The 27638-nt window shown below is 42.0% G+C and overlaps 1 protein-coding gene across 2 annotated transcripts in view; it reads left to right on the plus strand.

Moving 5' to 3' along the window:
* Positions 1 to 9838: 9838 nt before the first annotated feature.
* b3glcta (beta 3-glucosyltransferase a) overlaps positions 9839 to 27638 on the plus strand; it is a 176530-nt gene continuing 158730 nt past the window's right edge. The window contains exons 1-3 of one of the 2 annotated variants that reach the window (XM_043692053.1): positions 9839 to 10098; positions 16631 to 16686; positions 18211 to 18250. In XM_043692053.1, coding sequence (XP_043547988.1) covers positions 10038 to 10098; positions 16631 to 16686; positions 18211 to 18250 — 157 coding nt within the window. In that variant the 5' untranslated portion in view covers positions 9839 to 10037. The remainder of the gene's footprint in view (positions 10099 to 16630; positions 16687 to 18210; positions 18251 to 27638) is intronic. The other variant, XM_043692052.1, reaches the window with a different exon arrangement.

A 27638-nucleotide genomic window follows, 5' to 3' on the forward strand; every position in this document is an offset into this window, starting at 1 on the left:
AATTCAGATTGCATAGACAGGGCTAACTGTTTGCATAGTGATTCCAAGCAACTGATCAGATCTAAGCTCTGCAGTCCTGTCAAATCCAGTCACAGATGATGGTTGATAATTAAACAACAAGAAGGAAACTCCATAAATATCCCCATCCTCAAAAATAAGTGCCTAGCACTCCAGTGCCACAGACAAGGCTGAAGCTTCTGAAGCTTTTGCATACATCTTCAAACAGAGTTACCGAGTAATTGATCTATTTCAACTTCCCTATATCCACAGCATTACAGTCTTTGCATTCACCCTATTCTACAACCGATTTCATTCACTCCATATGATATCAAGAAATGGCTGAGGGCAGTTGATACCCCAAAGACTATAGGCTCTGGCAACATTCTGGCAACAGTTCTGGAAAATTGTCACTCAGACCTAGCTGAACTCCTAGCAAACCTGTTCCAGTGCAGCTACAACAGTGGCATCTCCATGACAATATGTAAAATTGTCAGGTATGTCCTGTCCATGAAAAACAGGACAAATCCAACATTGTCAATGACCATCTTACTGGCAAGTGATGGAAAGAGATGTCAACACTGCTATCAAGCAGCATTTGCAAAGCAAATCACTGACCCTCAATGTGTTTCGCCAGGGTCATTCAGCTCCTGAACGCATTGCAGCCTTAATCCAAATACAAACAAAAGACCTGAACTTCAGAGATATGGTGATATGAAGGCCACGTTTAGCACAGTATGACTTCAAAGAACCCCAGCAAAACTGGCATCAATTGGTATGGGGGAGAATGTAGTCTGCTCGTTAGATACATAAAAAGATGAAGAACATGGTTTTTGGTGTTCAATATGTTCCAGAATATCACAGCAGGAGTTCTTTGTCTCAGTAGGAGACAAAGCTTTTTACTGTACTTAGGTACACGTGACTATAAATCAAAGTACAAAAAATTAGGGTTATGCCCTGGGCCCAGTCATTTTCAGCTGTTTCATCAAGATCAACAATGGGATGGTCACTGATAATTACACAATGTCCAGCACCATTCACAACTTTTCAGATACTCAAGCAGTTTGAGTCCACTTGCAGAAGGACCTGGACAACATACAGGCTAATATATTTGAAGTAACATTTTTATCACACTGGTGCCTAAGAACAAGAAAGAATCTAACCAGCATCCCTTGACATTCAATGGCATTACTACCGTTGAATCCCTCATGATATCCATCTTGGGGTTATAACTGACAAGAATTGTGTCAGGGATCAAGGACAATCAGTGTGGCTTTGTCAGAGGTGGGGGGGGGGGGGGTCATGCCAATTAAATCTGATGTAGTTTTGAGAAGGTAACCAAGTGTTTGGATGAGGGTAGGGGCAGTTGATGTAGTTTATATGGAATTCAGTAAGGCTTTTGACAAGGTGCCATGTAGGAGACTGATTTAAAAAAAGGTCAAAGCACATGGAATTCAAGATCACTTGACAAGTTGGATCCAAAATTGGCTTAGTGGCAGACAGAGGGTGGTGGTAGAAAGGCTATTTGTGTGACTGGAGACCAGTGTCAGTAGCTTATCACAGGGATCAATGCTGGGTCCATTACATTAATGAAATTTATGAACAATATAAAGTAAAACATGGAGCGGCAAGAGAATGGTAAGTAAGTTTGCAGATGACACAAATGTTGTCTGGGTGGTTAAGAGTGAAGAAGAGGTCTTAGGTTACAGGAGAATATAAATAGTTTGGTCAGTTGGTAAATCAATGGCAGGTGGAATTTAAGTCAAAAGTGTGGTGCTGGAAAAGCACAGCAGACCAGGCAGCATCCGTGGAGCAGGAGAATTGTTATTTCAGGCATAAGCCCTTCATCAGGAATGAGGCTTGTGGACCAGGGGGAGTGGGGGGGTTGGGGCTGGGGGGGAAGGTAGCTGAGAATGCAATAGGTAGATGAAGGTGGAGGAGAATGTGATAAGGCGGAGAGGAGTGTGGAGCAGATGGAGGGGAAAGACGATGGACAGGTCAAGAGGGCGGTGCCGAGTTGGAGGCTTGCGACTGAGATATGGTGGGGGGGAATGAGGAAACTGGTGAAATTCACATTAATCCTGTGGGGGTTGCATGATCCCAAGACAGATACCTGCACAAACCAATCCCACTGCCCATGATTGAACACCTCAACTCCCCCTCCACTCCACCAAGGACACGCAGGTCCTGGGCCTCCTCCATTGCCAAACACCAAGCACCTAACACCTGGAGGAAGAATACCTCATCTTCTGCCTTCCCCTAGCCCCACTCCCCTTTCATTTATCTCTCAACCCCCCAGCCCACAAGCCTTATTGGCTTACGCCCGAAACGTGGATTCTCCTGCTCCTCAAATGCTGTCTGGACTGCTGTGCCTTTCCAGCGCCACACTCTCGACTCTGATCTCCAGCATCTGCAGTCCTCACTTTCTCACAGGTGGAATTTCTTCCTGATAAATATGAGGTCATGCACTTTGGACAATGGAACAAGACAAGGAAGTACTCAATGAATGGCAAGATACTGCGAAGCTCAGAGGAACAAAGGGATGTAGGGGTGCTTGTCCACTAATCCCTAAAGGGATCAGGACAACACTTGCCTTCACCTGTTGTGGCATAGATTATAAGAGTAGATAAGTTATTTTGGAGCTGTGTAGAACTTTGGTTAGGCCATAGCTGGAGTATTATGTGTAGTTTTGCTCACCACACCATTGGAAGTAATTGTGCTGAAGAGGCTACAAATGAGATTCACCAGAATGTTGCCTGGAATGGAGCATTTCAGCTATGTAGAGAATCTGTGTAAGCTCAGATTGCTTGCAGCAGAGAAGGTTGAGGTGGACCTGATAGAGGTTGGGGGGACGACTTACCAAAGGTATGAATTGGGGTTCCCTATTGCTCAGAAGGGAAGGGGTGAAAGGAGGAGAGTGTTAGTTATTGGGACTCAATAGTGAGAGGGTCAGATCGAAGGTTTGTTGGGAACGAAAGAGACTCAAGGTTGGTATGTTGTCTCCCAGGTGTCAGGGTCCATGATGTCTCGGATCGTGTCTTTGAGGTCCTGAAGGGAGAGGGTGACCAGCCCTAAGTCGTGGTCCACATAGGTACCAACAACATAGGTAGAAAGAGGGACAGGGATGTAAGGCAGGATTTCAGGAAGCTAGTGTGGAAGCTGAGAGTGAGAACAAAAACAGAGTTGTTATCTCTGGATTATTACCCGTGCCACGTGATAGTGAGGCAAAGAACAGAGAGAGATATCAGCTGAACACGGGCTGCAGGGACGGTGCAGGAGGGTTTCAGGTTTATGGATAATTGGGGATCATTCTGGAACTTCTACAAACAGGACAGTTTTCATTTGAACCAGAGGGGTACTAATATCCTGGGTGGGAAATTTGCTTGTGCTATTCGGGTGAGTTTAAACTCGCTCAGCGGGGGGGATGGGAACTCGTGGTATAGTTCCAGTACACAGCAGGATGAGAGTAGGGAAGACATGGACATGACTTCATGGTCACAGGAGTGTGCTGGGAGACAGCAAGTTGGTTTGAAGTATGTATACTTCAACACCAGGAGAATCCGGAATAAGGTAGGTGAGCTTATAGCATGGATAGGCACCCGGGACTTCAATGTTGTGGCCATTTCTAAGACATGAATACAGCAAGGTCAGGAATGGATGTTGCAGGTTCCAGGGTTTCATTAATATCAGAGGTGGTGGTAAAAGAGGGGGAGGTGTGGCTTTGTTAGTCAAGGACTGTATAACGGTGGCTGAAAAAACTTTTGACGAGGATTCGTCTGCTGAGGTGGTATGGGCTGAGGTTAGAAACAGGAGAGGAGAGGTCACACTGCTGGGAGTTTTTTTATAGGCCTCCGTGAAGTTCCAGGGAAGTGGAGGAGAGGATTGGGAAACTAATTCTGGGCAGGAGTGAAAGGAACAGGGTGGGCATTATGGGGGACTTTAACTTCCGCAACATTGAATAGAAATGCTATAACTCTAGTATGTCAGATGGATCAGTTTTTGTCCAATGTATGCATGAGGTTTCCTGACACAGTATATCGAAGTCCCAGGTGCCTATCCATGCTGTAAGCTCACCTACCTTATTCTAGATACTCCTGGTTTTGAAGTATACATACTTCAAACCAACTTGCTGTCTCCCAGCACACTACTGTGACCATGAAGTCATGTCCATGTCTTCCCTTGAGAAGAGGGGAGGCTTCACTGGATCGTGTACTCGGTAATGAACCAGGCCAGGTGTTTGATTTAGTGATAGTTGAGCACTTTGGACAGAGTGACCATAATTTAGTTTAGTTTAGTTTAGTGATAGAAAGGATAGGTACATGCCACAGGGCAAGAGTTATAGATGGGGGAAGGGCAATTATAATGTGATTAGGCAAGACTTAGGAGTCATAGAAGGGGGCAGCAAAATGCAGGTGATGGGGACAATCGAAATGTGGAGCTGGTATAAGGAATAGATATTGCACGTTTTTGACAGGTATGTCCTGTCAGGCAGGGAGGAAGTGATAAGGTAAGGGAATCGTGGTTTACTAAAGAAATTGCATCTCTTGTTAAGCAGAAGAGGGGGGCTTATGTGACGTTGAGGTGAGATGGTTCAGATGACGCGATGCAGAATTACAGAGTAGCTAGGAAGGATTTAAAGAGAGAGTTAAGAAGAGCAAGGAGGGGACATGAGCAGTCTTTAGCAGGTATAATAAAGGAAAACCCTAATGCTTTCTATAGATATGTGTGTGGAATAAAATGATGGCTAGTGTAGGAATAGGGCCTGTCAAAGACAGAAGTGCGAAGTTGTGTGTGGACCCTGTGGAGATTGGAGACGTGCTAAATGAATATTTCTCATCTGTTTTCACTCAGGAAAAGGAGAATATTGTAGAGGAGAAGACTGAGATATGGGCTATTAGACTTGAAAGGATTGAGGTTAGTAAGGAGGAGGGGTTATCAATTCTAGAAGGTGTGAAAGTAGGTAAGTCCCCTGGGATTGGATGGGATTTTTCCAAGAATTCTCTGGGAAGCTAGAGAGGAGATGGCCAAGCCTTTAGCCTTGATCTTTGAGTCATCATTGTCTACAGGTTTAGTACCAGAGGACTGGAGGATTGCAAATGTTGTGCCCTTGTTCAAGACAGGCAGTAGAGATGACCCAGGTAATTATAGACCAGTGAGCCTTACATCAGTTGTCGGAAAAGTTTTGGAAAGGATTATAAGAGATGGGATTTATAACCATCTAGCAAGCAACAATTTGATTGGAAATAATTAACATGGATTTATCAAGGGCAGGTCATGTCTCACAAACCTCATTGAGTTTTTGGGAAGGTGACCAAGCATGTGGATGAGGGAAGGGCAGTTGATGTGGTGTACATGGACTTCATTAAAGCCTTTGATAAGGTTCCACATGGTGGACTATTGGAGAAAATGCAAAGGTATGGGATTGAAGGTGATTTAGCAGCCAGGATTAGAAACTGGCTTTCTGTAAGAACACAACAAGTGGTGATTGATGGAAAATATTCAGCCTGGAGTCCAGTTACTAGTCGTGTGCCACATGTCACATCGGTGGAGTGTGGAAGAATGTTGCAGGGGGACTTGGATAAACTGCAGAATTGGACTGAAAGGTGGAAAATGGAGTTCAATACAGATAAATGTGAGGTGATTCACTTTGGGAAGAATAACAGGAAGGCAGAATACTGGGTCAATGGAAAGATTTTTGGTAGTGTGGATGTGCAGAGGGATCTTGGTGTCCATGTACATAGATCCCTGAAAGTTGCCACCCAGGTTGACAGTACTGTTCAGAAGACATACAGTGTGTTAGAATTCATTAGTAGATGGATTAAGTTCCGGAGTGGTGATGTCATGCTGCAACTGTACAAAATGCTAGTGCGGCCTCACTTGGAGTATTGTGTGCAGTTTTGGTCGCCCCACTACAGGAAGATTGTGTAAGCATTGGAAAAGGGGCAGATGAGATTTACCAGGATTTTGCCTGGTCTGGAGCGAATGTCTTATGAGGAAAGGCTGAGGGACTTGGGTTTATTCGCATTTTAGAGAAGAAGGCTATGAGGCAAGTTAGTAGAGACATACAAGATGATCAGAGGATTAAATAGGGTGAACAGTGAAAGTCTTTTTCCTAGGATGATGACATCTGCTTGTACAAGGAGGCATAGCTGCAAATTGAGGGGTGATAGATTTAAGACAGATGTGTCAGCGGCATGTTCTTTACTCAGAGAGAGTGGTAAGGACGTGGAATGCCCTGCCTGCAAATGTAGTTAACTCAGCCACATCAGGGGCATTTAAGCAGTCCTTGGATAAGCATTTGGATGATGATGGGATATTGTAGGGTGATGGGCTTAGATTAGTTCACAGATCGGTGCAACATCGAGGATCAAAGGGCCTGTTCCGCGCTGTATTGTTCTACGTTCTGGTGACCCAATGTTTCAATCCCATGGTAGATGGTGGAATTTGAATTAAATTAAGAAAAAATTTGGAATTAAGAGTCTACTAATGACTGAAACCAACATCGATTCATTCTAGGTGGTGTGAATTTATCATCTTCTCCAGAGTAATTAGGGATGGGAAGCTATTATTGGCCCATCCAGCAATGCCCACATCCCATGAGCAAATTAAAAAAAAAATTGATAGGCCAGCCTTGCCAGCAACACCCCATCCATGTTCAAGTTTTCTTTTTAAAAACTAGCAAACATTGATAAATAACTTTTTAAAAAAAACAAGAAAAAAGACTGATGGAAGACAGAAAAGGAATGAAATAATACCCTGTGAACAATGTAACTGTTTCAAGTAGAATTCATGAGCCATAATTGTTACCATAGTAGATTATTGTACAATGAAAGTATTGCTTTATCTTCCTCTAGATCTGATATTGGCATGCAGGGCAATCCAATTTATATTACAGACAGACTGGACCCTTATAGAATGAAATAAAAGCTGTATACATCCAACAGTTCAAGCAAAAATTATAAATAGTGGAACAAATTTACCTTTTTAGGTTAATGATCTTTCATCCAAAGAACAAATAGAATGACTCAATAGAATGAAAGCCTTTCCCATTCATAAATTTGTGTGTGCAGGGATGGAATCAATTGGGGAAGCTTTCATTAGTACATGATTTCTATTATTTACTGCTTGTGCATCTAGGGTTCTTGCTGATCTGTAGAACTGAATACCTTTTTCTCCTTCTACTTTCATGAGGAAGATCATGAAGTATGTCATTACAGCCATGAATAATACATAGTCAAAAAAACTAAATTCCAGAAGTGAGGTGTCAGTGACTGCCCTTGACATTAAGACTGCATTTGACTGAATGAGGCTTTGAGGAGGCCTAGCAAAATTTAAGTCAGTGGGAATTAAGGGGTAACTCTCTGAAGGTTGGAGACAAAAGATGGTTGTATTCATTAGGGTGATATTTTTAAAAAAATCTCTATTTAGAGATTTTTTATACATCTTAGGACCAGGTGGTACACTAACACTGCACCACAAGAGCCCTTTTTTTTGGAGCTCAACAACCAGCTCAACCAATTTCAGCTAGGTCATCAATGACTTTCCTCCCATCATAAAAATCAGGGACATTCTCTGCTGATTGCACTTTGTTCAGCACCATTCTTGACTCCTCAGATACTGAAGCAGTCCATGTTCCATCCCCCATGTTCAAATCATAAAGACCTGGACAATATCCAAGTGAGGGGTGTCAAATAATATTTGCATAACACAACTGCCAGGCAATGACCATCTCCAATGAGAGAATCTGACCATTGCCTCTGGACATTTAATGACATTACCATTGCTGAATTCCTCCATTATCAACATCCTGAAGATTACCATTAACTAGAAACTAACTGGACTGGCCATATAAATATTGTGGCTACAAAAAGGTGAATAATTCATCTCCTGACTCCCCAAGGCCTGTTTCCATCTACAAAGCACAAGTCAGGAGTGTGAAAGAATACTGCTCAGTTGCCTGGATGTGTGCAGTTCCCACAGCAGTCAAAAAGCTTGATACCAATCAAGACAAAGCAGCCCACTTGATTGAACACATCACCCACTGCGGAGGAGGGATGGTAGATCAGAGGACCTCCTCGTGGGTCTGCTCCTGGGCCTGGTCAAACTGGCCATAAACAGGTCCAGGCAGTGGGCCGTAGAGGGGGTGGTTATGGCCATTTGCTTGCCCCTCTTCTGTGGGTATGTCAGAGCCCGGGTGTCCCTGGAGAAGGAGCACGCGGTATCCACCAACATCCTTGAGATTTTCAGGGAAAGGTGGGCACCGCAGGGAGTGGAGTGTATTATTTCCCCCTCCAACTCTATTTTGATTTGATCCCTGCCCTCCCCTCACTATTTGATCATGCAGCATTACCCTCTGAGAAGGACACTGCTTGTCACTGGCCACTCGGATGTTTCCTTTCTTCCTGGTGGTGGAAATTGAATAAAGATTGGTACACCTGTTGTCTTTCACTGTGTCTCACACCTGCACACACACAACATGGGTGCTGGGGAAAAAATAAGCACTACACAGTTAGTGCTTAAAACAAAGAGGAAAGAAAAAATATATAAAACCAGGTATGTAATACAAAACTGAAAATGTGTTGCTGGAAATGCGCAGCAGGTCAGGCAGCATCCAAGGAGCAGGAGAATCAACGTTTCGGGCATGAGCCTTTCTTCAGGCTTTTTTGTGTAATACAAAAAAACCCCCAGGAGATTTAGAGTCTCCATAACCAAAAAAAATGAACACTGTCATAGAGATGTACAACATGGAAAAGACCCTTCGGTCCAACCTGTCCATGCCGACCAGATATCCTAACCCAATCTAGTCCCACCTGCCAGCACCCAGCCCATATCCCTCCAAACCCTTCCTATTCATATACCCATTCAAATGCCTCTTAAATGTTGCAATTGTACCAGCCTCCACCACATTCTCTGGCAGCTCATTCCATACATGTACCACCCTCTGCGTGAAAACATTGACCCTTAGGTCTCTTTTATATCTTTCCCCTCTCACCCTAAACCTATGCCCTCTAGTTCTGGACTCCCCAACCCCAGGGAAAAGACTTTGTCTATTTATCCTATCCATGCCCCTCAATTTTATAAACCTCCATAAGGTCACCCCTCAGCCTCCGATGCTCCTGGGAAAACAGCCCCAGCCTGTTCAGCCTCTCCCTGTAGCTCAAATCCTCCAACCCTGGCAACATCCTTGTAAATCTTTTCTGAACCCTTTCAAGTTTCACAACATCTTTCCGATAGGAAGGAGACCAGAATTGCATACAATATTCCAACAGTGGCCTAACCAATGTCCTGTACAGCCGCAACATGACCTCCAAACTTCTGTACTTAATACTCTGACCAATAAAGGAAAGCATACCAAACGCCTGTGAATCCACTTTCAAGGAGCTATGAACCTGCACTCCAAGGTCTCTTTGTTCAGCGACACTCCCTAGGACCATACCATTAAGTGTATAAGTCCTGCTAAGATTATTCACTCCCTCCACCACTGATGCACAATAATAGCAGTGTATATTATCTACAGGATGCATTGCAGAAAACGCCTAAGACTGCATCTTGCAAACCCAAGAGCATTAACATTTAGAATGATAGTAGAGACGTGGGTGTTCCACCGCTGCAAGTTCCACAGCGAGCCACTGACCATTCTGACTTGCAACTATATCTCAGTTCCTTCACTGTCGCTAGGTAAAAACTCTGGAAGTCTGCCTAATAACACAATGAGCGTCCCTCACGAAATGTACAGTAACGATTCAAAGAAGTATCTTTCTACCACATTCTCAAGGGCAACACCCAAATCCCCAAAGTGAAGAAAAGAAAATGTACATTTGCTCTTTTCTTGTGACCGTTTTTGGGCAGCCTAAGTTCTGAAACCTCTCTTTCATGGTAATATAGTAACCTCTGTATTGGTATGAAATACACGGTGCAGAGCTGATTGCCCAGGCTCTGGAGGGCGCTCCTATCTTCGAGTTTTGCTGTGTGTGAGCTGTTTGTGGCGGGTTACTGAAATCTTGCAGACGCTCCGTCTTGGTCGCTGTTCCTTCCCGGAGATGGTGCCTGACAGCTGTTCACTACTGGCCGTGCATGCTCAGCTCATCCCTCTACTCCTCTGTAAGTGCCCTTCCCGCTGCAGGTAGCTGAACACGGTGACCGAAACCGCAGGGAGTCAGCGCCCGGGCGCTACTAGCGTTTGTAAAACACGATGAAGATCAGATACAGGCTGTAGTTCCAGGGGAATCAGGTGGGAAGCTACATTCTCAGGGAACCAGCGTGTTTTAACCCATTGGTCGGCCCCTGACTTGCAATGTGACGGTGGCTGGCGGGGCCTGAAATCAGTGGAAGAGCTGGACTTTGGGGCTTATGCATTTCCCAAAACAGGGCCTGAGTCAAGGCGTTGTAAATCGCCGGGTGGGACTTGCCGACTGCATATTTCCAGGGTCTAGTTTGGAGGTTTCAGTCACCCCTTCGGCTGTACACAATGCAATACCGAGCACAGCTCCAGTACACAGCATTGAAGGCACTTCCTCCCAAGATCCGGTTTCTGTTTCCAACTTTTTTTAAATGCTCTTCAATTAAAGGAGAACTGCTCGGACCGTTGTTAAGCAGATTAAGATGTAACTTGCAAAATTTCGTATTTAGATTTCAATATCGTATTTAGTATTTTTTTTGTAAAGTCACTTTTATAGCAACTCTATATTTATTGCACCTCAAAGTCTGGTATGAAGTGCGTTGAGACAATTGAGATACTTTATATTCTATATATGGATCTACGAGTTGGAGCAGAATTGGGACCTATTCAATAATATCTGATCTTCAATATCGCTGATGTTGAATTCCACATTTTCAACCATCTTCCTTTATCCACCAAGAATCCGTATACCTCAACCTTACAAACATGCAAAAATCTATCTCCAATGCCCTCCGAGGCAGCGAGTTCCAATCCAACCATCTGAAAGAAAAAGTCCCCCTCAACTCCTTGATCATAGGGTGATCCCTAATTTTAAAACAGTGCCCCTTTGTCCTGGACTCACCCACAACAGGAAACATCCTTTTGTCCACCTCATTAAGACCATTCAGGTTCTTGTCCATTTTAATCAAATCACTTTTCTGTCCAACCTGACTAATCCCACAAAACAACGTGACCATCCCAGATTTCAGTCCAGCAAACTTCCGCTGAACCATCACCACCAATGTATGTACAGACTTCCTTAAAATAAGGGGACCAAAACTCTGCATAGTATTTGAGATGTGGTGTTACCAATGTACTGTATAATTAAAGCATAGCATTCTTCCTTTGATGATCTGTTCTTCTCACAATAAGGGATAACCTTTTGTTGCATCATCTTATCAAATGCTCTCTGGAAATCCAAATAGAGTGTATGTTCAAAGCCCCCTCTTTATGCATAAGGCATGTAGCTGCATCTAAGTACTCAGTGAATTGTTTAAACTTGATTTCCTTTTCACAAAACCATGCTGACTCTACTGATTAACTTGTTCTTCCAAGTACCAACAGAATGGTCGATTCTTGCTCCTTTCCCACTGTAGCTGTCAAGGTGACCAGCCTGTAGTTTCCTGTTCTTCAGCTTGTTCAGCTTTCAAGCCCACTTGGTTGCCATTACTTAACTTTAAAATACCAGTCTTGGATACGTTCTTCTCCCTTAGGACATGAACCTAAAATTCAAGTATATTAACAACACCTGTACCTTGGGCTGCTTTTAATCTGAGGTTCGAATTGAGAATGTGGTGCTGGAAAAGCACAGCAGGTCAGGCAGCATCCAAGGAGCAGAAAAATCGTTGTTTCATGATGAAGGGCTTTTGCCCGAAACATTGATTTTCCTGCTCCTCGGATGCTGCCTGACCTGCAGTGCTTTTCCAGCACCACATTCACGACTCTAATCTCCAGAATCTGCAGTCCTCACTTTCGCCTATTTAATCTGAGGTTGTTAATTAATCATGTCAGAGTACACAATACTAAGCCTAGTATAAACTGCTCTTGCATTGGTTTCAGAACATGCTGTTCAAAGAAAATCTCTCAAAAACATTTTGTAAATACATTAAAAAAAATTTTCTCATCAACCTGTTGAGAGATGTTATTACATATTTTTGGAGTATTTGAACCTTTTACTTCCTGGCTCAGAGATAGGGACATTACCGCTTCACCACAAGGAGGGCCGATGCTTTTAGTTAAAAAGTGTACTGTTGTTCATCTGCAGTGTTGCTCCAGGACTTAAAAAATCTTGAAATTTCTGCGTTTGTGATGAAGTACCCATTTGCTGTCAACTAGCTCACAATGCAACTGGGAATTTTTGCAATCACTCTGCCTCCTATAGACTCAAAATATTAATGCAATGTGTAAATCTTGTATTCTGAAGCAGAGAATTTCAACATTTTTGCTTGTGAAGTCTCTACCCTATAGAACATAGAATTGTACAGCACAGGAATGGGCCCTTCGACCCATGATGTTGTGCCAAACATGATGCCAAGTTAAACCTGAATAGTATCCATCTGCAAATCCTGGCAGGACTTGCACACTTAATGGTAGTTTCCTGAGGAGTGTTGCCAAACAAAGAGACCTTGGGATGCAGGTTATAGTTTCTTGAAGGTGGAGTCACAGGTAGACAGGGTAGAGAATAGGGCATTTGGTATGGCTGCCTCCCTATTCATGTACTCATCCAGGTGCTTTTTAATTGTAATAGTAATTGTACTGCCTCCACTACTTCTTCTTGTAGCACAATTCATCATGCACCATCCTCTGCGCGAGAAAGTTATCCATCAGGTTCTTTTTAAAGCAGACACCTCTCACCTTAAACCTATGCCCTCTAGTTTTGGAATCTCTCATCCTTGGAGAAGTACCTTAGCTATTCATCCTATCCATGCCCCTCATGATTTTATAAACCCCTGTAAAGTCACCCCTCAGCCTATTACACTCAAGGGAGAAAAGCCAATAGCCTACTCAGCCTCTCCGTATAAATCAAACGCTGCAATCCCGGCAATACCCTTGTAAATCTTTATTGCACCTTCTCAAATTTAACAACATCTTTCCTATAGGAGGGCGGCCAGAATAATATGCAATATTCTAAAACTGGCCTCACCAATGTCTTCTACATCCTCAACATGACATCAATTCTCTTATTGTCAATGTTCTGACCAGTGATCCTTCCAATATCTTTCCTGCTATTTACAGGTTTTCTCCAACAGAAGCTTACACACTGCCTGCTTACTGATCTTCCAAATTGTTTCAGTCTTCCTGTGACATAGGGCACCTTGCTGCTTGGCATCAGATCACTTTTTTTCTCTTTTCCACTTTCTATTTTCTAAAACATTGAGCTATTCACCTGAAGATTATTTTTCAAAATGTCTCATTTCAATATATGTAAACGTACATCCAAACAACCCTGCACAGCTCTCAGAGCTTAAGTGAAACTAAACTATATTTCTTGACTTATAAATACAAAGCACACTTAAAGCTATACATAACTGGATCTATATTAGAACCCAAGTTTCCAGATAATAATAACCCATTAATTGAATGTAAGTTCCCTTCTGCAGAGTGAAAATGGGTAAGATTGGATCTTTTAAATAAAATGACAAATACAGTACAAACCATTGAGTTAGCTTTGTAAGTGAAGTGCTTACTGTTTTTTGATGTGCATGAGGAATAGTGTCACTTTTCCTTTTAAAACCATTGCTTTAAAATGATCCTCTCAACAATACATTTAGTGGGCACCTTTGTCGTCTTATAATGTAACAACTAGTCAGGAATGCTTAATAGTCAATAATCAGACTTCAGCCAATCTGGGATCACTGGCTTAACAAATTCATTTCTAATTTTTTGAGCTGGTTACTATAAATCCTTTCCTAAGGCAAATAAGCTATTACAATTCATTTGAGCTAGGCCTGTCATAATGTTGTTCAATTAAATTAAATTTCCCCATAATCTTCCCTATTTCAAAATAAACATTTCTCGTCTTTCTAAATTTTATCCTGGCTAATATCCTCAATTTCTAGCAAAATCCTTGTAAATTATCGCTGTGCCCACTTTTGGGAGCTTACATTGTTCCCTGAAGGTGGCAATGCAGGTCAGTAGAATGGTTAAGAAGGCGTACGGCATGCTTTCCTTCGTTGTACGAGGTATTGAATACAAGAGTTGGCAGGTCATGTTACAGTTGTATAAAATTTTGGTTTGGTCACATTTGGAATACTGCATATAGTTCTGATTGCCACATTACCAAAAGGATGTGAATGCTTGAGAGAGGGTGCAGAGTAGGTTCACCGGGATGTTGCCTGGCATGGAGGGCGCTAGCTATGAGGAGAGGTTGAGTAGATGAGGATTATTTTCATTGGAAAGAAGGAGGTTGAGGGGGGGACTTGATTGAGGCCTACAAAATCATGAGCGGTGTAGACAGGGTGGATAGCAAGAAGCTTTTTCCCCAGAGTGGAGGACTCAATTAGTAGGGGTCACGAGTTCAAAGTGAGAGGAGTAAGTTTAGGGGAGATATGTGTGGAAACTTCTTCACACAGAGGGTGGTGGATGCCTGGAACGTGTTGCCGGCGGAGGTGGTGGGGGTGAAACAATAGCATCATTTAAGATGTATCTAGATGGATACATGAATAGGCAAGGAGCAAAGGGATACAGATCCTTAGAAAATAACCGGCAGGTTTAGATAGAGGATCTGGATCAGCGCAATCTTGGAGAGTCAAAGGGCCTGTTCCTGTGCTGTAATGTTCTTTGTTCTTTGTTCTACATTCTTCCTCAATGCAATGGCCGAAAGTGTATGATTATTCTTAGCAGTCTCACAAATTTAAAGATCTAACACAAGTGTGAAATAAATTGAAGAGCAGAGAGGGGGATGAGTGTGGAAGTTAAATCGTACAGATTGCAACTAAGGATAAATCAAGAATCTAAAAAAATGAATGGTGAATTTTGCATAGTAATTTTCGTCACATTCATGCTGCTAGTGAAAGAAGCAAAACTTTAAGTGATCATCTTTCTGTCAGTTTTCTTTGCTCTAGTATTGTTCTCAGTGCTATTTGGTGGGTAGCACCTTAGCACCTTATTAACTTGTTTTCCCTCATGCACTGTGTCCAAACAACAGCCCCAGCTACTGTCTCGCGCATGGATTTTTTGCTTTATTTCCCTCCCTCTTTCTCACAACATTTTAATCAAAGTCTGAGATCACAAAGTGACCTCATTCTATTTCATTGTTATTGGATGGTTTCCATTGATTGACAAGGCATCTCAACTCCAATTCTCATTGATTTATTAACAGCTTTTTCTTCATATTTTTGACATCTCCTTTAAAGCTTCGGCCATGAAAACCTTGAATCTAGTGTTTGATTGTGTTTTGTAGAACAGACCAATGAGAGTGAATTTGCATGATTCATTTTTTATGGCTGAGCATGAGAGCTCAATCTCTTCAACCTTGTTAGATAGGATGACAGTTTTATGTCTGATTGAAAGGTTAGTGTGCAGCATTTTCAAAGTCAGTTTGCAAAAGTCTAAATCTCATAACGTAGGAGACTAAGGTTCATGCTGAAATGCATTGAAGTACCATTCTTAGATTGCGTTGTGTTACAGTAGCTATCCTTGATTCATCACTGTACAGTCTGTTCTGCTATAACACGGTACGTAGTTGCGTTCTTGTGCAACCTCGTGTTATAGAAGATTGTGCGGCACGGTGGCACAGTGGTTAGCACTGCTGCCTCACAGCGCCAGAGACCCGGGTTCAATTCCCGCCTCAGGCGACTGACTGTGTGGAGTTTGCACGTTCTCCCCATGTCTGCGTGGGTTTCCTCCGGGTGCTCTGGTTTCCTCCCACAGTCCAAAGATGTGCAGGGTCAGGTGAATTGGCCATACTAAAATTGCCCGTAGTGTTAGGTAAGGGGTAAATGTAGGGGTATGGGTGGGTTTCACTTCGGCAGGTCGGTGTGGACTTGTTGGGCCGAAGGGCCTGTTTCCACACTGTAATCTAATCTAATCTAAAAAAAAATAACGGGGCCTGTGGAAAAAACAGGGTTAGGGACGGATCACCAAAATTATCTGTAAAAAGCGAAACAAAAATAGTAGTTAGTCTAACACAAGCAATAGCACAGTCTAAATAAATGTTAAAATCATATATTTTTAAGGGGTTTCTGAGTTTGCTGAGTTTCAGTACCATATGAAGACAGGGGCGGAGGACCATTATCAGCATCATCATTACTTTCAGGTGTAGTTCTGGGTGCAGGGTTATGACGAAAAAATATTTTTAGTCCAGAAGTGGATGACTGAAGCTGAGTGCAGATATGCAGCTGCCTATTCTTTAATCAGGTCCATTGTGGAGCAGACAATTGATGTCCCAAAAACAAGATTCCTATTCTTGGATTGCCCTGGAGGGCCTTGTCGAACACTCCAGGAAAAATGTGAAGAGCTGCCTGATCAACTCAAACATGATCCGTTTTGCTTTCCTTGCTTTATTTTTTTTTAAAATGAAAGCTGTCTTCCTTTTATTCTAACGCTTTTAAGAGCTACTCAATGTTTTTATTTAAATGGGTAATGTTTTACTACCAAGACCAGTTTTCTTATATATTTTATAGTGTATTGTACTTTTGTGTAAGCACAGCAAAATGTATTTTCTATTCTAATAGCCCTGTCTTTTTGCTCTAGTATTGATTTTCAGCATTGCTTCAAGAGCTACAAAGGAACAAGACACATCATCACAGGTATGCCATTCCATGTCAACAGAGATTTCTAGAATGGTAATAAAGAAACATGACTACATTTACAGCAGCATTTATTAGCCATCCCTAATTTCCCAGAGGGCAGTTAGGAGATAACCACGTTGCTGTGGGTCTGGAGTCACATGTAGTCCAGACTAAGTAAGGTTGGCATCCCTAAAAGGGATTAGTGGCCCATGTGAGTTTTTTTGACAACAGATTCATGGCCATCCTTTGACTCTTAATTCCAGATCTTAATTGAACTCAAAACTCCATCACCTGCTGTAACAGGATTTGAACCTAAATCCCCAGAGCATTTTTTGCATCTTTTGGTTAACTGCCCACTGATAATACCACTAGGCCATTGGATCTCCAGTTGTATATTTGAGTAGTATAGCCCTAATTCTTGTTTTGATGTTGAGAAAGGGGAATAAAGCTTTTGAGAAGATTCTTCTCAGAGCAATGTGCACATAATGGTTGTAAAAGTGAATTTGTGCTTTCAGCATATATTTGTACAATATTATGATAAATGTCTCAAAATGCTCACTTGAAAGATTGTAGTTGCCAGTAGCCATTATCTTCTTATTAAACCATTCTGTATCAAATTGCATGATCTTCAGAAAAATTATTTTTTGAGTAACATAACCCTTTTACTAAATGTCATGGTGAATGCTGAATTTCTAGCCATTATTCTTTGTTGGGCCAGCAACAGTGGGTTGGCTAATTATAAAAGTACATCTAGTTCTGGAGGCATGTCGCAATGAATAACGAGAATCTTAATTGCTGCAATTTAGTTTGATTTGTTTTTGATTTTTTAATCCTGTCTTTATTACAATCAGCATTTTGATGACATTTTTGTTTTAACCTGATAATCGTTATCTACAGTCAAGTTGAATAAAACAGAATAATCGTTATTCTTGAAAGCTATTTTTGCATTCTGCCTGTTAGGTATACTATGCCACAGTTGCTGTTTTAGTAATATTTCTGAAGGTGAACAACAGATATTCTAAAAACAGTTTTCCTACTTCAAAAATTAATATATGTCAAAAAATTGACAGTGTGTATTTCTAAGGATTATTTTAATTTTGTTTTATATTGTAGAAAGTTCTTTTTCTGAGTTAAATTGAAATCAGACAAATGGGAAGGCTAGCCATCTTGTCTTTTAGCAGTTATTGGAGATCATAATTGACATAAACTCATTATTAGTATTTCAGAAAACTATAGAAGATGGTAATAAAACAGCCTCCAACATTCTTCATAGATATTGTCATTCATCCTCTGAGAAGTTGTAAAGATGAATATCAAAACTAGTCCATAGGATGCTACCTTAAAATTTTGCAGCTAAAGTCTTTGTTGGGAATCAATCGCAAAAGTAATTTTGGGAAAATTTAACAATTTCCTCCACCTTTAATATTATTTACGGATTTACTTCTTGCAACATTAATTGAACTGAGAAAGTATGTGTTGTTGCGTAAAATACCTGTGCAGCATATGCGCAGTTGTGTTCACTTTCAGAATCTCTTTCTGCAGATACCAAGAGGTAGCAGTGAACCACAGAACGCATCTTTAGGTAAGTTACCGAGCAACGATTTTGGGGACTTTCATTTTCTCAGAATCAGTTTTTGTGATATTTAATTTCAATTCCCTGAATCTTTGATGTGAAAAAGTAAAACAAAATTTCTTCTCCTTGAAGTTTTCTCTCCTCTTGTTCAGAATGTGTCCATTTCACTTATAGTTTGACAAATGTGAGCTACCTTGCTTCAGTGGCTAATGATAAGAGATAAAAAAAACCTGCAAATTATGGAATCCAAAGTAAAGGCTGGAAAAGGACTGCAAGCCAGGCCGCATCAGGAAGTAGAGAAATCAACATTTTGGAAATAACTATTCTTCAGAAATGGAGGTGGAGGTAGGGGGAACTGCAGATAAAGAGAGTGGGAGAGGGTTTTGGGTAGGGTGGAATGGTGAGGTAGTGATAGGAGAACACAGGAGGTGGGTACAACTTTGTCATTGGGAAGAATGAATCCAGTTGGTAGCTGGAAGGAAGGGTCGGTAGGTGGAATGAAAGGGAGGAGGCAGGGCTGGAAAGGGTATTGGGGGTTGGAGAGGGAGGTTATTTGAAATTGGAGAACTCAATGTTGAGTCCTTCGGGCTGCAGGCTGCCCAAGCAGAATTGTTCCTCCAATTTATGGTCTGATTCACTGTGGCCTGAGGTCGAGGATGGACTTGTTGGAGAGGGAATAGAAAGGGAAATTGAAATGGACGGTGGCTGGGAGGTCAAGTGTGCCCTTACGGGCCTGGCTAAGATGCTTGGTGGAACGTTCCATAAGTTTATGTTTGGTCTCATTGATATAGAGAAGACCACATTGGGAGCACATGAGACAGTAAACTAGATTGGAGGAGAGGCAGGTGAACCTGTTTCCCCTGGAAGGACTGTTTGGGGTCCAGGATGGAGGTGAGGGGGGTGGTGTGCTGGCAGGTTTTGCATCTTTTACAGTTGCAGGGGAAGGTACCGAGGGGATTGGTGGGGAGGGTGGTGTGAGCAAAGGAGTCACGAAGGGAACAATCTTTGCGGAAGGCAGAGAGGGATGGGGAGGGGAAGATATTTTGGGTGGTGAGGTCTAGTTGGAGTTAGCAGATGTGTTTGAGGATGATAAGTGGATGCAGAAACTAGTGGGGTGAAAAGTAAGATCAAGGGGAACGCTGTCTTTATTACATTTAGAGGGTGGGGTTTAGAACAGTAGAGCAGGGAATAGAGGAGGTGCAGTGGAAGACTGTCTGAATGGCAGAGGGTGGAAAAGCATGTTGCTTAAAATAGGTGGACATCTGGCATATTTGGGAATGGAACGTCTCCTCGTCAGAGCCGATGGAACAGAGACAGAGAAATTGGGAAAACGACATGGAGTTCTTGCAGGATGAGGTGTATCCAGGTAGTTCTGGGGGTTTGTGGATTTATAACAAATGTCAGTCCGTAAACTGTTACCGGAGTTGGAAATGGAAAGGTCAAGAAAGGGGAGGGAGCTCTCCGAATTAGACCAAGTGATTTTGAGGGCCGGGTGAAAGTTGTTGGCAAAGTGGCTAATGGTGACATTGTAACATTGAGGCTGATTGTATTCTATATCAAGAGCAATGCTGCAGCAAGTTTTGCTCGAGACCAGCAGGTGGAGCCTTGGCTATTATTCCTCACTAACCTCTTGAGATGGTGAAGTTTAGTGTGCGACTGCTTTGTATTGTTATTCCAAACAGTTCCACCCCTTTTGCCTTTTGTTCCACAACATCTTTAGTGTTACTTAAAAAAACACATTTTGTCAAAGTTTATTGTCTTCTGTTGCTTTGTACTGCAAAGCAGTAGTTTGTAACCGAAACAAAATTAGAAATTGTTGGAAAAGCTCAGAAGGTCTGGCAGTATCTTTGGAGAGAAATCAGAGTTAACATTTCAGCCGAATGACCCTTCCTTAGTGTGTAACAGCTCATTTTAGATTTTGCTCAAAGTTTTAAGATACTTTACCTTTCTAGGAAGTTCTGAGATGGACTGTAATTTTTAGGATTATGAATGATGCCCTTAGGACTTTGCATTAAGCTTTGAATGATTGTTTTGTCCTTGAGTTGGTATTCTTGCAAATTATCCTAATGAGTGCACAATGATACACTAAAATTTGTCCAAAATACTGAAGTTCTGTACCACCAAATATCTTTGGTATTTAAATTCCCCTGTCCTGACCCTTTTGTTTCACCTGATCTTTTTCTCAACAGCATTAAGTGCATAAAATTCTTACCTTTCTTCAGCTCTAAAGATGAATCATGTTGAACTCAGTTTCTCTCTCCTCGGATACTGCCAAATCTGCTGAGTTTTTCTACCACTTCCTGTTTGATTTCAGATCTCTAACATCTGCAGAATTTAGCTTTTGTTATGTTGGAAATATGTCAGCACTCTTTCAGAGAAGTTATACCAAAATTCTGGAACTCCTCAAGTAACAACACTGTAGCTATATCAACACCACGAAAACCGCAGCAGCTCAAGAAGGTGGTTCATCATGAGCTTCTCATTGGCATTAGGGATGGGCAGTAAATGCATAAGCTATACATACATCCCACAAAATAATCAAACAAACACTTAAGGCCCTGTGTCAACTGCTCTAAGTTTTTTTTATACAGCGTGGAAACAGGCCCTTCGGCCCAACAAGTCCACACCGACCCACCGAAGTGCACCCACCCAGACCCATTCCCCTACATTTACGCCTGCACCTAACACTACGGGCAATTTAGCATGGCCAATTCACCTGACCTGCACATTTTTGGACTGTGGGAGGAAACCCACGCAGACACGGGGAGAATGTGCAAACTCCACATAGTCAGTCGCATGAGGCGGGAATTGAACCCGGGTCTCTGGCGCTGTGAGGCAGCAGTGCTAACCATTGTGCCACTGTGCTATTGTATAGCTTACGGTTCGCTTTTTAGTTATCATTAAAAAGACCAAGGGTTATTCTCTTCTCTTTTCTAGCTTATACCTCCTGAGCTGTGCAAGAAGCTATAATGGGTGACAGAAATGTATTCATTTTTGCCGAATTTGTGCATTAGTATAGTTGTACTTTTTGCCTTTTTGGCATGTATTTTTAAGTCCATCATCCCGGATTCTTCCAATGTTCAGTGCATCCTTTCAAATGTTTGTTGGGGGTAGATTGTTCAGCTCTCTCCTCTGATCCTTTTGCAACTGGCTAGCACTCTTACTGTGAAGATGCCAATGCTCAAATTCTTTTCTCTATACCCCTAAGCATGAAATTTCAAGTTGACAATAAAATCATGTGAATTGTTAGAGTTAATTTCCCTGCACATCTTGAAATTTCTGGCCTAATATGTGTGAAATTTGTTTTTCCTCCAAAGCACACAACTTCTGAGTTTAATCCAACGTACTCTGGCATTATGAACCTTGTCATTGTCAGAAGATTCTGACCAGTAAAGAACCAGTTGCTCATAATATTAAGAGTGAATACTCAATTAGTTTGCTCAATTAGTTAGTCCTTCATTGGTAGTCAGTTAGCTCAATTGGCCAGACGGCTGGTTTGCGATGGAGAGTGATACTAACAGTGTAGGTTCAATTCTTGCACTGACTGAGGTTAACATGAAGGATTTTGTTTCTCAACCTGTCTCCTTGCCTGAGGTAAACCATCACCAGTTATCTTTCTCAAATGAGAGAGTAGCTCTATGGTCCAGTTGGACTATGACTACTTAACCTTTACTTTGGATTTTGAGACAGCAAAATATTTGGGATTAATTTTGATTGGTATATGGTCAGTAATGGAAAGGAGGATTTGGTAAATTTTGAAAAGTTGGAAACCGACCCTGAGTTACAGAGCATTTGGGAGCAACATCAGCAAGCAGGATCGAACCTTGCTATGATCAATGAAAACACAAAATGTTGGAAATACTTAGCAGGTCAGGCCACATCTGTGGGAAAGAGTTAACGTTTCAGATTGATGATCTTTAAAAAAAAAACTGAGAATATTTAGAAATGGAACAGCTTTTAAATAAGCAAAATGTAGGAGGATGGAAAAAGAAAAAAAGGAAAGATGTGTGAAAGAGTATTAAATGAGAAAATAAGTGACACAGGAGTTAGTAGTGTAAAGTCAAAGGGAGCTGTAATGATACACGTAAAACAAAGATGTATCTCGACGAGGGTGAATGATGAACCACTGGCATTCAAAAGCAAAAACAAGAGAGAACAAGAGAGACTAAAACCTATAAAGAGAAAGAAAACATGATGAGGGCTGGAATTACAGTCTGCAATTGTTGAACTCAATGCTGAGTCCAGAAAGCTGTGAAGGGCCCAAGTGGAAGATACTGTTTCTCGAGCTTGCATTGATCTTCACTGGAACACATCACAAGGCCAAGGTAAGGGGACATAAAATTAAAACTCAGATCTGCAACTTCAGTCTTCATTTAGTATTCCCATTGCAGAGAAGGCCACATGGTTAGCAGTGAATACTGTATACTAAATTGAATAAAAGTACAAGTAAATCATTGTCTCTCTGAAAGGCATGCATAGGTCCTTGGACCATGAGGCTGGAGGACTTAAAAAGCGTGGGTGTTTTGTTGCTGCTACAGAATGAAAAAGGGAAGATTATTGAGTATCACTGAGAAATTAATAAGGATGTCAATGAGGTAACAGTCCTTTGTAATGCTGAAAGGGGAGTGGAAGAAAATGGATATTTGGCATTGTGTTGGAGGAGGAAGAAATGGTGGTTTATCATTGTTGAAAATATAGGCTAGTGGAGTGATAGGTGAGTAAAAAGGACACGGGGTGAGGGAGAGTAAAGGGTGAGAGCAGAAGGGTAGAGAGTGGATTAAACTGGGTCAGTGACCCTGTAAATCATGGGTGGGGAGAATCCTTAATTGTGTAAGAAGTAAGACACATAGGATAGGGTAGGATGGAAAATGCATCATTTAGTAAGATACAACAGAGAGGTTGGGAGAATAGAATAGGGCCATTACAGGAAATAGGGTGAAAGTAAGTGTAGTTGTCTTAATTGTGTAAAGCTGCCTGTGGGAGTAGTAGATTCATGACAAATATTTATTGATAACAATAGCCAGAAATAAATACAGAAAAGTCATGGAATAGAAGGCAAGAGTTGGAGTATGGCTGATCTGATAAACTTCAACCCTTGCTTTTCCTACTGATTTAAAAATCTGTCTATCTCAGCCCTGAAAATTCTTAACCACCCAGCCTAATTTCCACAAATGCATTATGCTCTGAGAGAAGAAACTCCTTTTCATCTCTGTTTTAAATGGGCGACTGCTTAAGCTATGTTTCTGCTCCCAGACACTCTCTGAGAAGAAAGCTCAAGTCTCCTAAGAATCTTGTATGTTTCAGTAAAGTCACTTATCTTCTAAATTGCAATGAATACAGTTCCAACTTGCTCTATCTCTCCTCATAAGAAAATTCCTCTATGATTAACCCAGTGAAGGACTGCTTTCAATGCTAGTACGTATTTCCTTTGATAAGGAGACCAAATCTATTTACAGTATTGTAGGTGCAGTCCACACAACACTGTTTGACTATCAAGATCCATGGTGAGTATTGGACAGTGTTGTTAATTGTCATGTTTTGGAAGCCTCCTTTCAGTGAGGGCAGACATTACTAATGAAATTCAATTATATCACAAGTGCATCAGTGCAGCCTTTGGCCATCTGAGGAACAAGCTGTTTTATGACAGAGGCATTGAACCTGGTCCCAAGCTACAGTGCAGTCGTGCTTTCTGTCTGCATTGAAGACATGGACAGTGTACAAAAGACGCTCAGGCCTTTGAGGAATATTACCAGCAGTGCCCACAAAATCCTGCAAATCCAATGGTAGGATAGGTGCTCCAGTATTTATGTCTCAGGTTAATGACCCCAACATTGAGGAATTGGCTACAGTCAATCAGCTGCGTTGGGCACGCTACATTATCTACATATTTGACACAAAACCTCCAAAAAAGCCACATCCAGCTCTGTTACGACAAGAGGTTATTTGGATGACAGAGAAAACACTTTAAAAATGTCCTCAAATTGTCTCTGAGAATATGACACACCCCACCAACCCAAGAGAAACTCTTGCCTAAAACTGCTCAAACTGGAAAAGAGGCCTCCGTGAAGGTGCATCCATTTCGGGTATCTCCAACAGGCCCAGGTGTAAGCCAAGTGCAAGCAGCAGAATTCACTTGTGAAAACCTAAGAATCACACACACCTGTCTCCTCAAGGACCACCTTCCACAGCTAGGGGCAATGCTTGAAGATGCGATATTGGACTGTTTAGTCATCGCATGATCCACAACTCCAAAGTGGAAGAAAGTCATCCGCAATTTGGAGGAACTGGCTAAAAGAAGAAATCTTACAGCTATCCCAAGCGGAATTTAAATAATGAAATTATGGAGAGTAGCATTGTTCCTGATCACTGCACTCTCCAAATAGTTGATTCTATCAAAGGCTCAGAGATAAATGGGTGTCTTTTTTTATCCTTCATAGAATAATGTTTTGAAAATCTTGTCTTGGCATTTTTGATTTTTTAAAAAAAATCTGCCAAAGGTACAACAGCTGTATTAGAATTTTGGGAGGGCTAATATAAAAGTTTATAACATCAGGAACTACTCCGGGTATATTTTTAACTATACCTGAATGCTTTTATCCTGCTTTTAGGTTAATTTGATCTATAGTATAATGATGGACACTCATTCTCCCACAAAATAATCAAACATGGTCAGACAGCGCTTTAGAGTAATTGAAGATAAAATTGAATGGAAGGGGGATTAGTAATTGCAACAATCATTTGCATCTAAAGATCAATTAAATTCTACTATCCACTAGAACAACTCATTTCAGCATTCACAATTTAATTAGGTTTTGAGTAAAATACAAAGGGAGTTAGATAAGTATCATTCTAGTAGTGAAGGATTAGGTTTATGCACATAATTATTCACAAAAATATTGATCGAGGAGAATTTTTAATTTCTATCATCATGCAGATGTGATTAAGAATAGTGATTGGAGATGTTATGCAAATCAGTTTGACCATGATAAATTTAAAACAGAATTTTAAATTAGAATTTTACATGTTCATTTAGTCAGTTGTCAAATGTGATATATACATAATTCATAAAATGTAACAAACAATTTTTCCAGGTATTTATCCAGCACTTTGCATTTGCAAATGATTACTCTCTGGCTTTGCTTTCATACGTATTGAAATTAATGATTAATGAATTGCTGAAGGAAGTACATTCATAATCTAGTAATTGTGGTGAAATCCAGTTTTTAATGGTTTGTCCCAATTATTTTAATAATAAAAACTAAGTTGTGATCATATGGCTGCACATCCCTATGAAGAGAGGATTCTGGCCCTCACTGGCAAGGACTGGGACCAATCCTGTAAAGATGCATTCTCTCTCTCTCACCTCCTGCAAAAACAGCATTAGCATGGTTTCCACAGCCAAGATACTCACTGCAAGACATGCCCTCCTCCATCTCTGGGAACATGCACACAGATGTACAGGCAACCTCCTGCACCCCACAGCAGCTCAGATTCTGACATCTCGGGGGTTATTTTATCTGGATTAGGTTTGGGAGCATGTGCTATGACAGCACATCACTGCCATGTCTCCATGGGGAGGAAACTCCCAGGTTACTAGTACTAAGAGAGCTGCCACAGACAAGTCTCCTGCTCAGCACCAGGCAGGATAGGCCCTCACAATGTCAGCTGGTCAGGTCTTCATTAAAATGCACAAGTGCAGCAGGCAGGTTTTTTCTGGGCACTATGAGCGTGATGCAAACACTACAGTCACACAATTGAGATCCTGCTGCTTCAGGCGGGCAAGTGCCTGGCTTCCTTCATGGAGAGCTTGGTCCACACAAATTTGCTGGAAATACAAACAGAGCTGCACCCCATTGCTTTAGCATTAGTGCTCAGATCGTAGAGTCAAAAAGCACAGAAACAGACTCCTCGGCTCAACTTATTTGTGCCAACCAGGTTTTCTAAACTGAACTAGTCCAATTTGCCTGCATTTGACCCATTTCCCTATAAACCTTTTCTATCTATGTACCTGTCCAAATGACTTTTAAACATTGCAATGGTACTTGCCCCTACCCCTTCCTTTGGTAAATTGTTCCATATAAGTAGCACTATCTGTGTGAAATAGTTGTCCTTCAGGTCCCTTTTAAATCTTTCCCCTCTCACCTTAAACCTATGTCTTCTAGTTTTGGATTCCCTTACCCTGGGGAAAAGACTTTGGCTATTCATCTTATTTATGCCCCTCATTTCATGAACCTCTGTAAGGTCACTCCTTAATTTCCTATGCTCGAGGGGAAAATAAATCTCCGTCTTGGCTTATAACTCAAACCTTCAAGTCTTGGTAATATCCTTGCAAATCTTTTTTGCACTCTTTCCAGTTTAGTGACATCCTTTCTATAGATGTGTGACCAGAACTGTAGGCAGTATTCCAAAAACGCCTCATAGCTGTAACATGACATCCAGGTCTCCCTCCTCATGAGGAGATAATGTAGTACCAGTAGCCATTCTGCCAGAGGAAGACACATACAGACCTCCTCAGGAATTCCATCTCAGGATACTTCTGAGGACTGCAGATTAGAGTCAAGATGTGGTGGTGGGAAAGCCAGAATGCTGCCTGACCTGCTGTGCTTTTCCAGCACCACACTCACGACACATCCTTCCTGCCTAGTCTGTCCAGCCCTGTTAAGGGAGCCGCGGTGGTAGTTTGGCACACCGATCTTTATATTGCTGAGACTAAATGCCAGCTCGTGGACACCTCCTTCTACTGCCCCCTTGACCATGACCCCACCTCCCACCACCAAACCATCATCTCCCAGACCATACATAATCTCATCACCTCAGGGGATCTCCCATCCACCGCCTCCAACCTCATCGTCCCACAACCCCGCACCGCCCGTTTCTACCTCCTGTCCAAAATCCACAAATCTGACTGCCCCGGCTGACCCATTGTCTCAGCCTGCTCCTGCCCCACCGAACACACCTCTATATACCTCGACACGGTCCTGTCTCCCTTAGTCCAAGAACTCCCCACCTACGTTCGGGACAGCATCCACGCCCTCCACCTCCTCCATGATTTTCGCTTCCCTGGCCCCCAATGCCTTATCCTCACCATGGACATCCAGTCCCTATACATCTCCATCCCCCCTCACGAAGGCCTCAAAGCCTTCCGCTTCTTCCTTTCCCGCCAAACCAACCAGTACCCTTCCACTGACACCCTCCTTTGACTGACTGAACTGGTCCTCACTCTGAACAACTTCTCTTTCCAATCCTCCCACTCCCTCCAAACCAAAGGAGTAGCCATGGGCACCCGCATGGGCCCCAGCTATGCCTGCCTCTTCGTTGAATATGTGGAACAGTCCATCTTCCGCAGCTACACTGGCAACACCCCCCACCTTTTCCTCTGCTACATCGATGACTGTAT

The sequence above is a fragment of the Chiloscyllium plagiosum genome, chromosome 6 (assembly GCF_004010195.1).
Source record: "Chiloscyllium plagiosum isolate BGI_BamShark_2017 chromosome 6, ASM401019v2, whole genome shotgun sequence".
Taxonomy (NCBI): Eukaryota; Metazoa; Chordata; class Chondrichthyes; order Orectolobiformes; family Hemiscylliidae; genus Chiloscyllium; species Chiloscyllium plagiosum.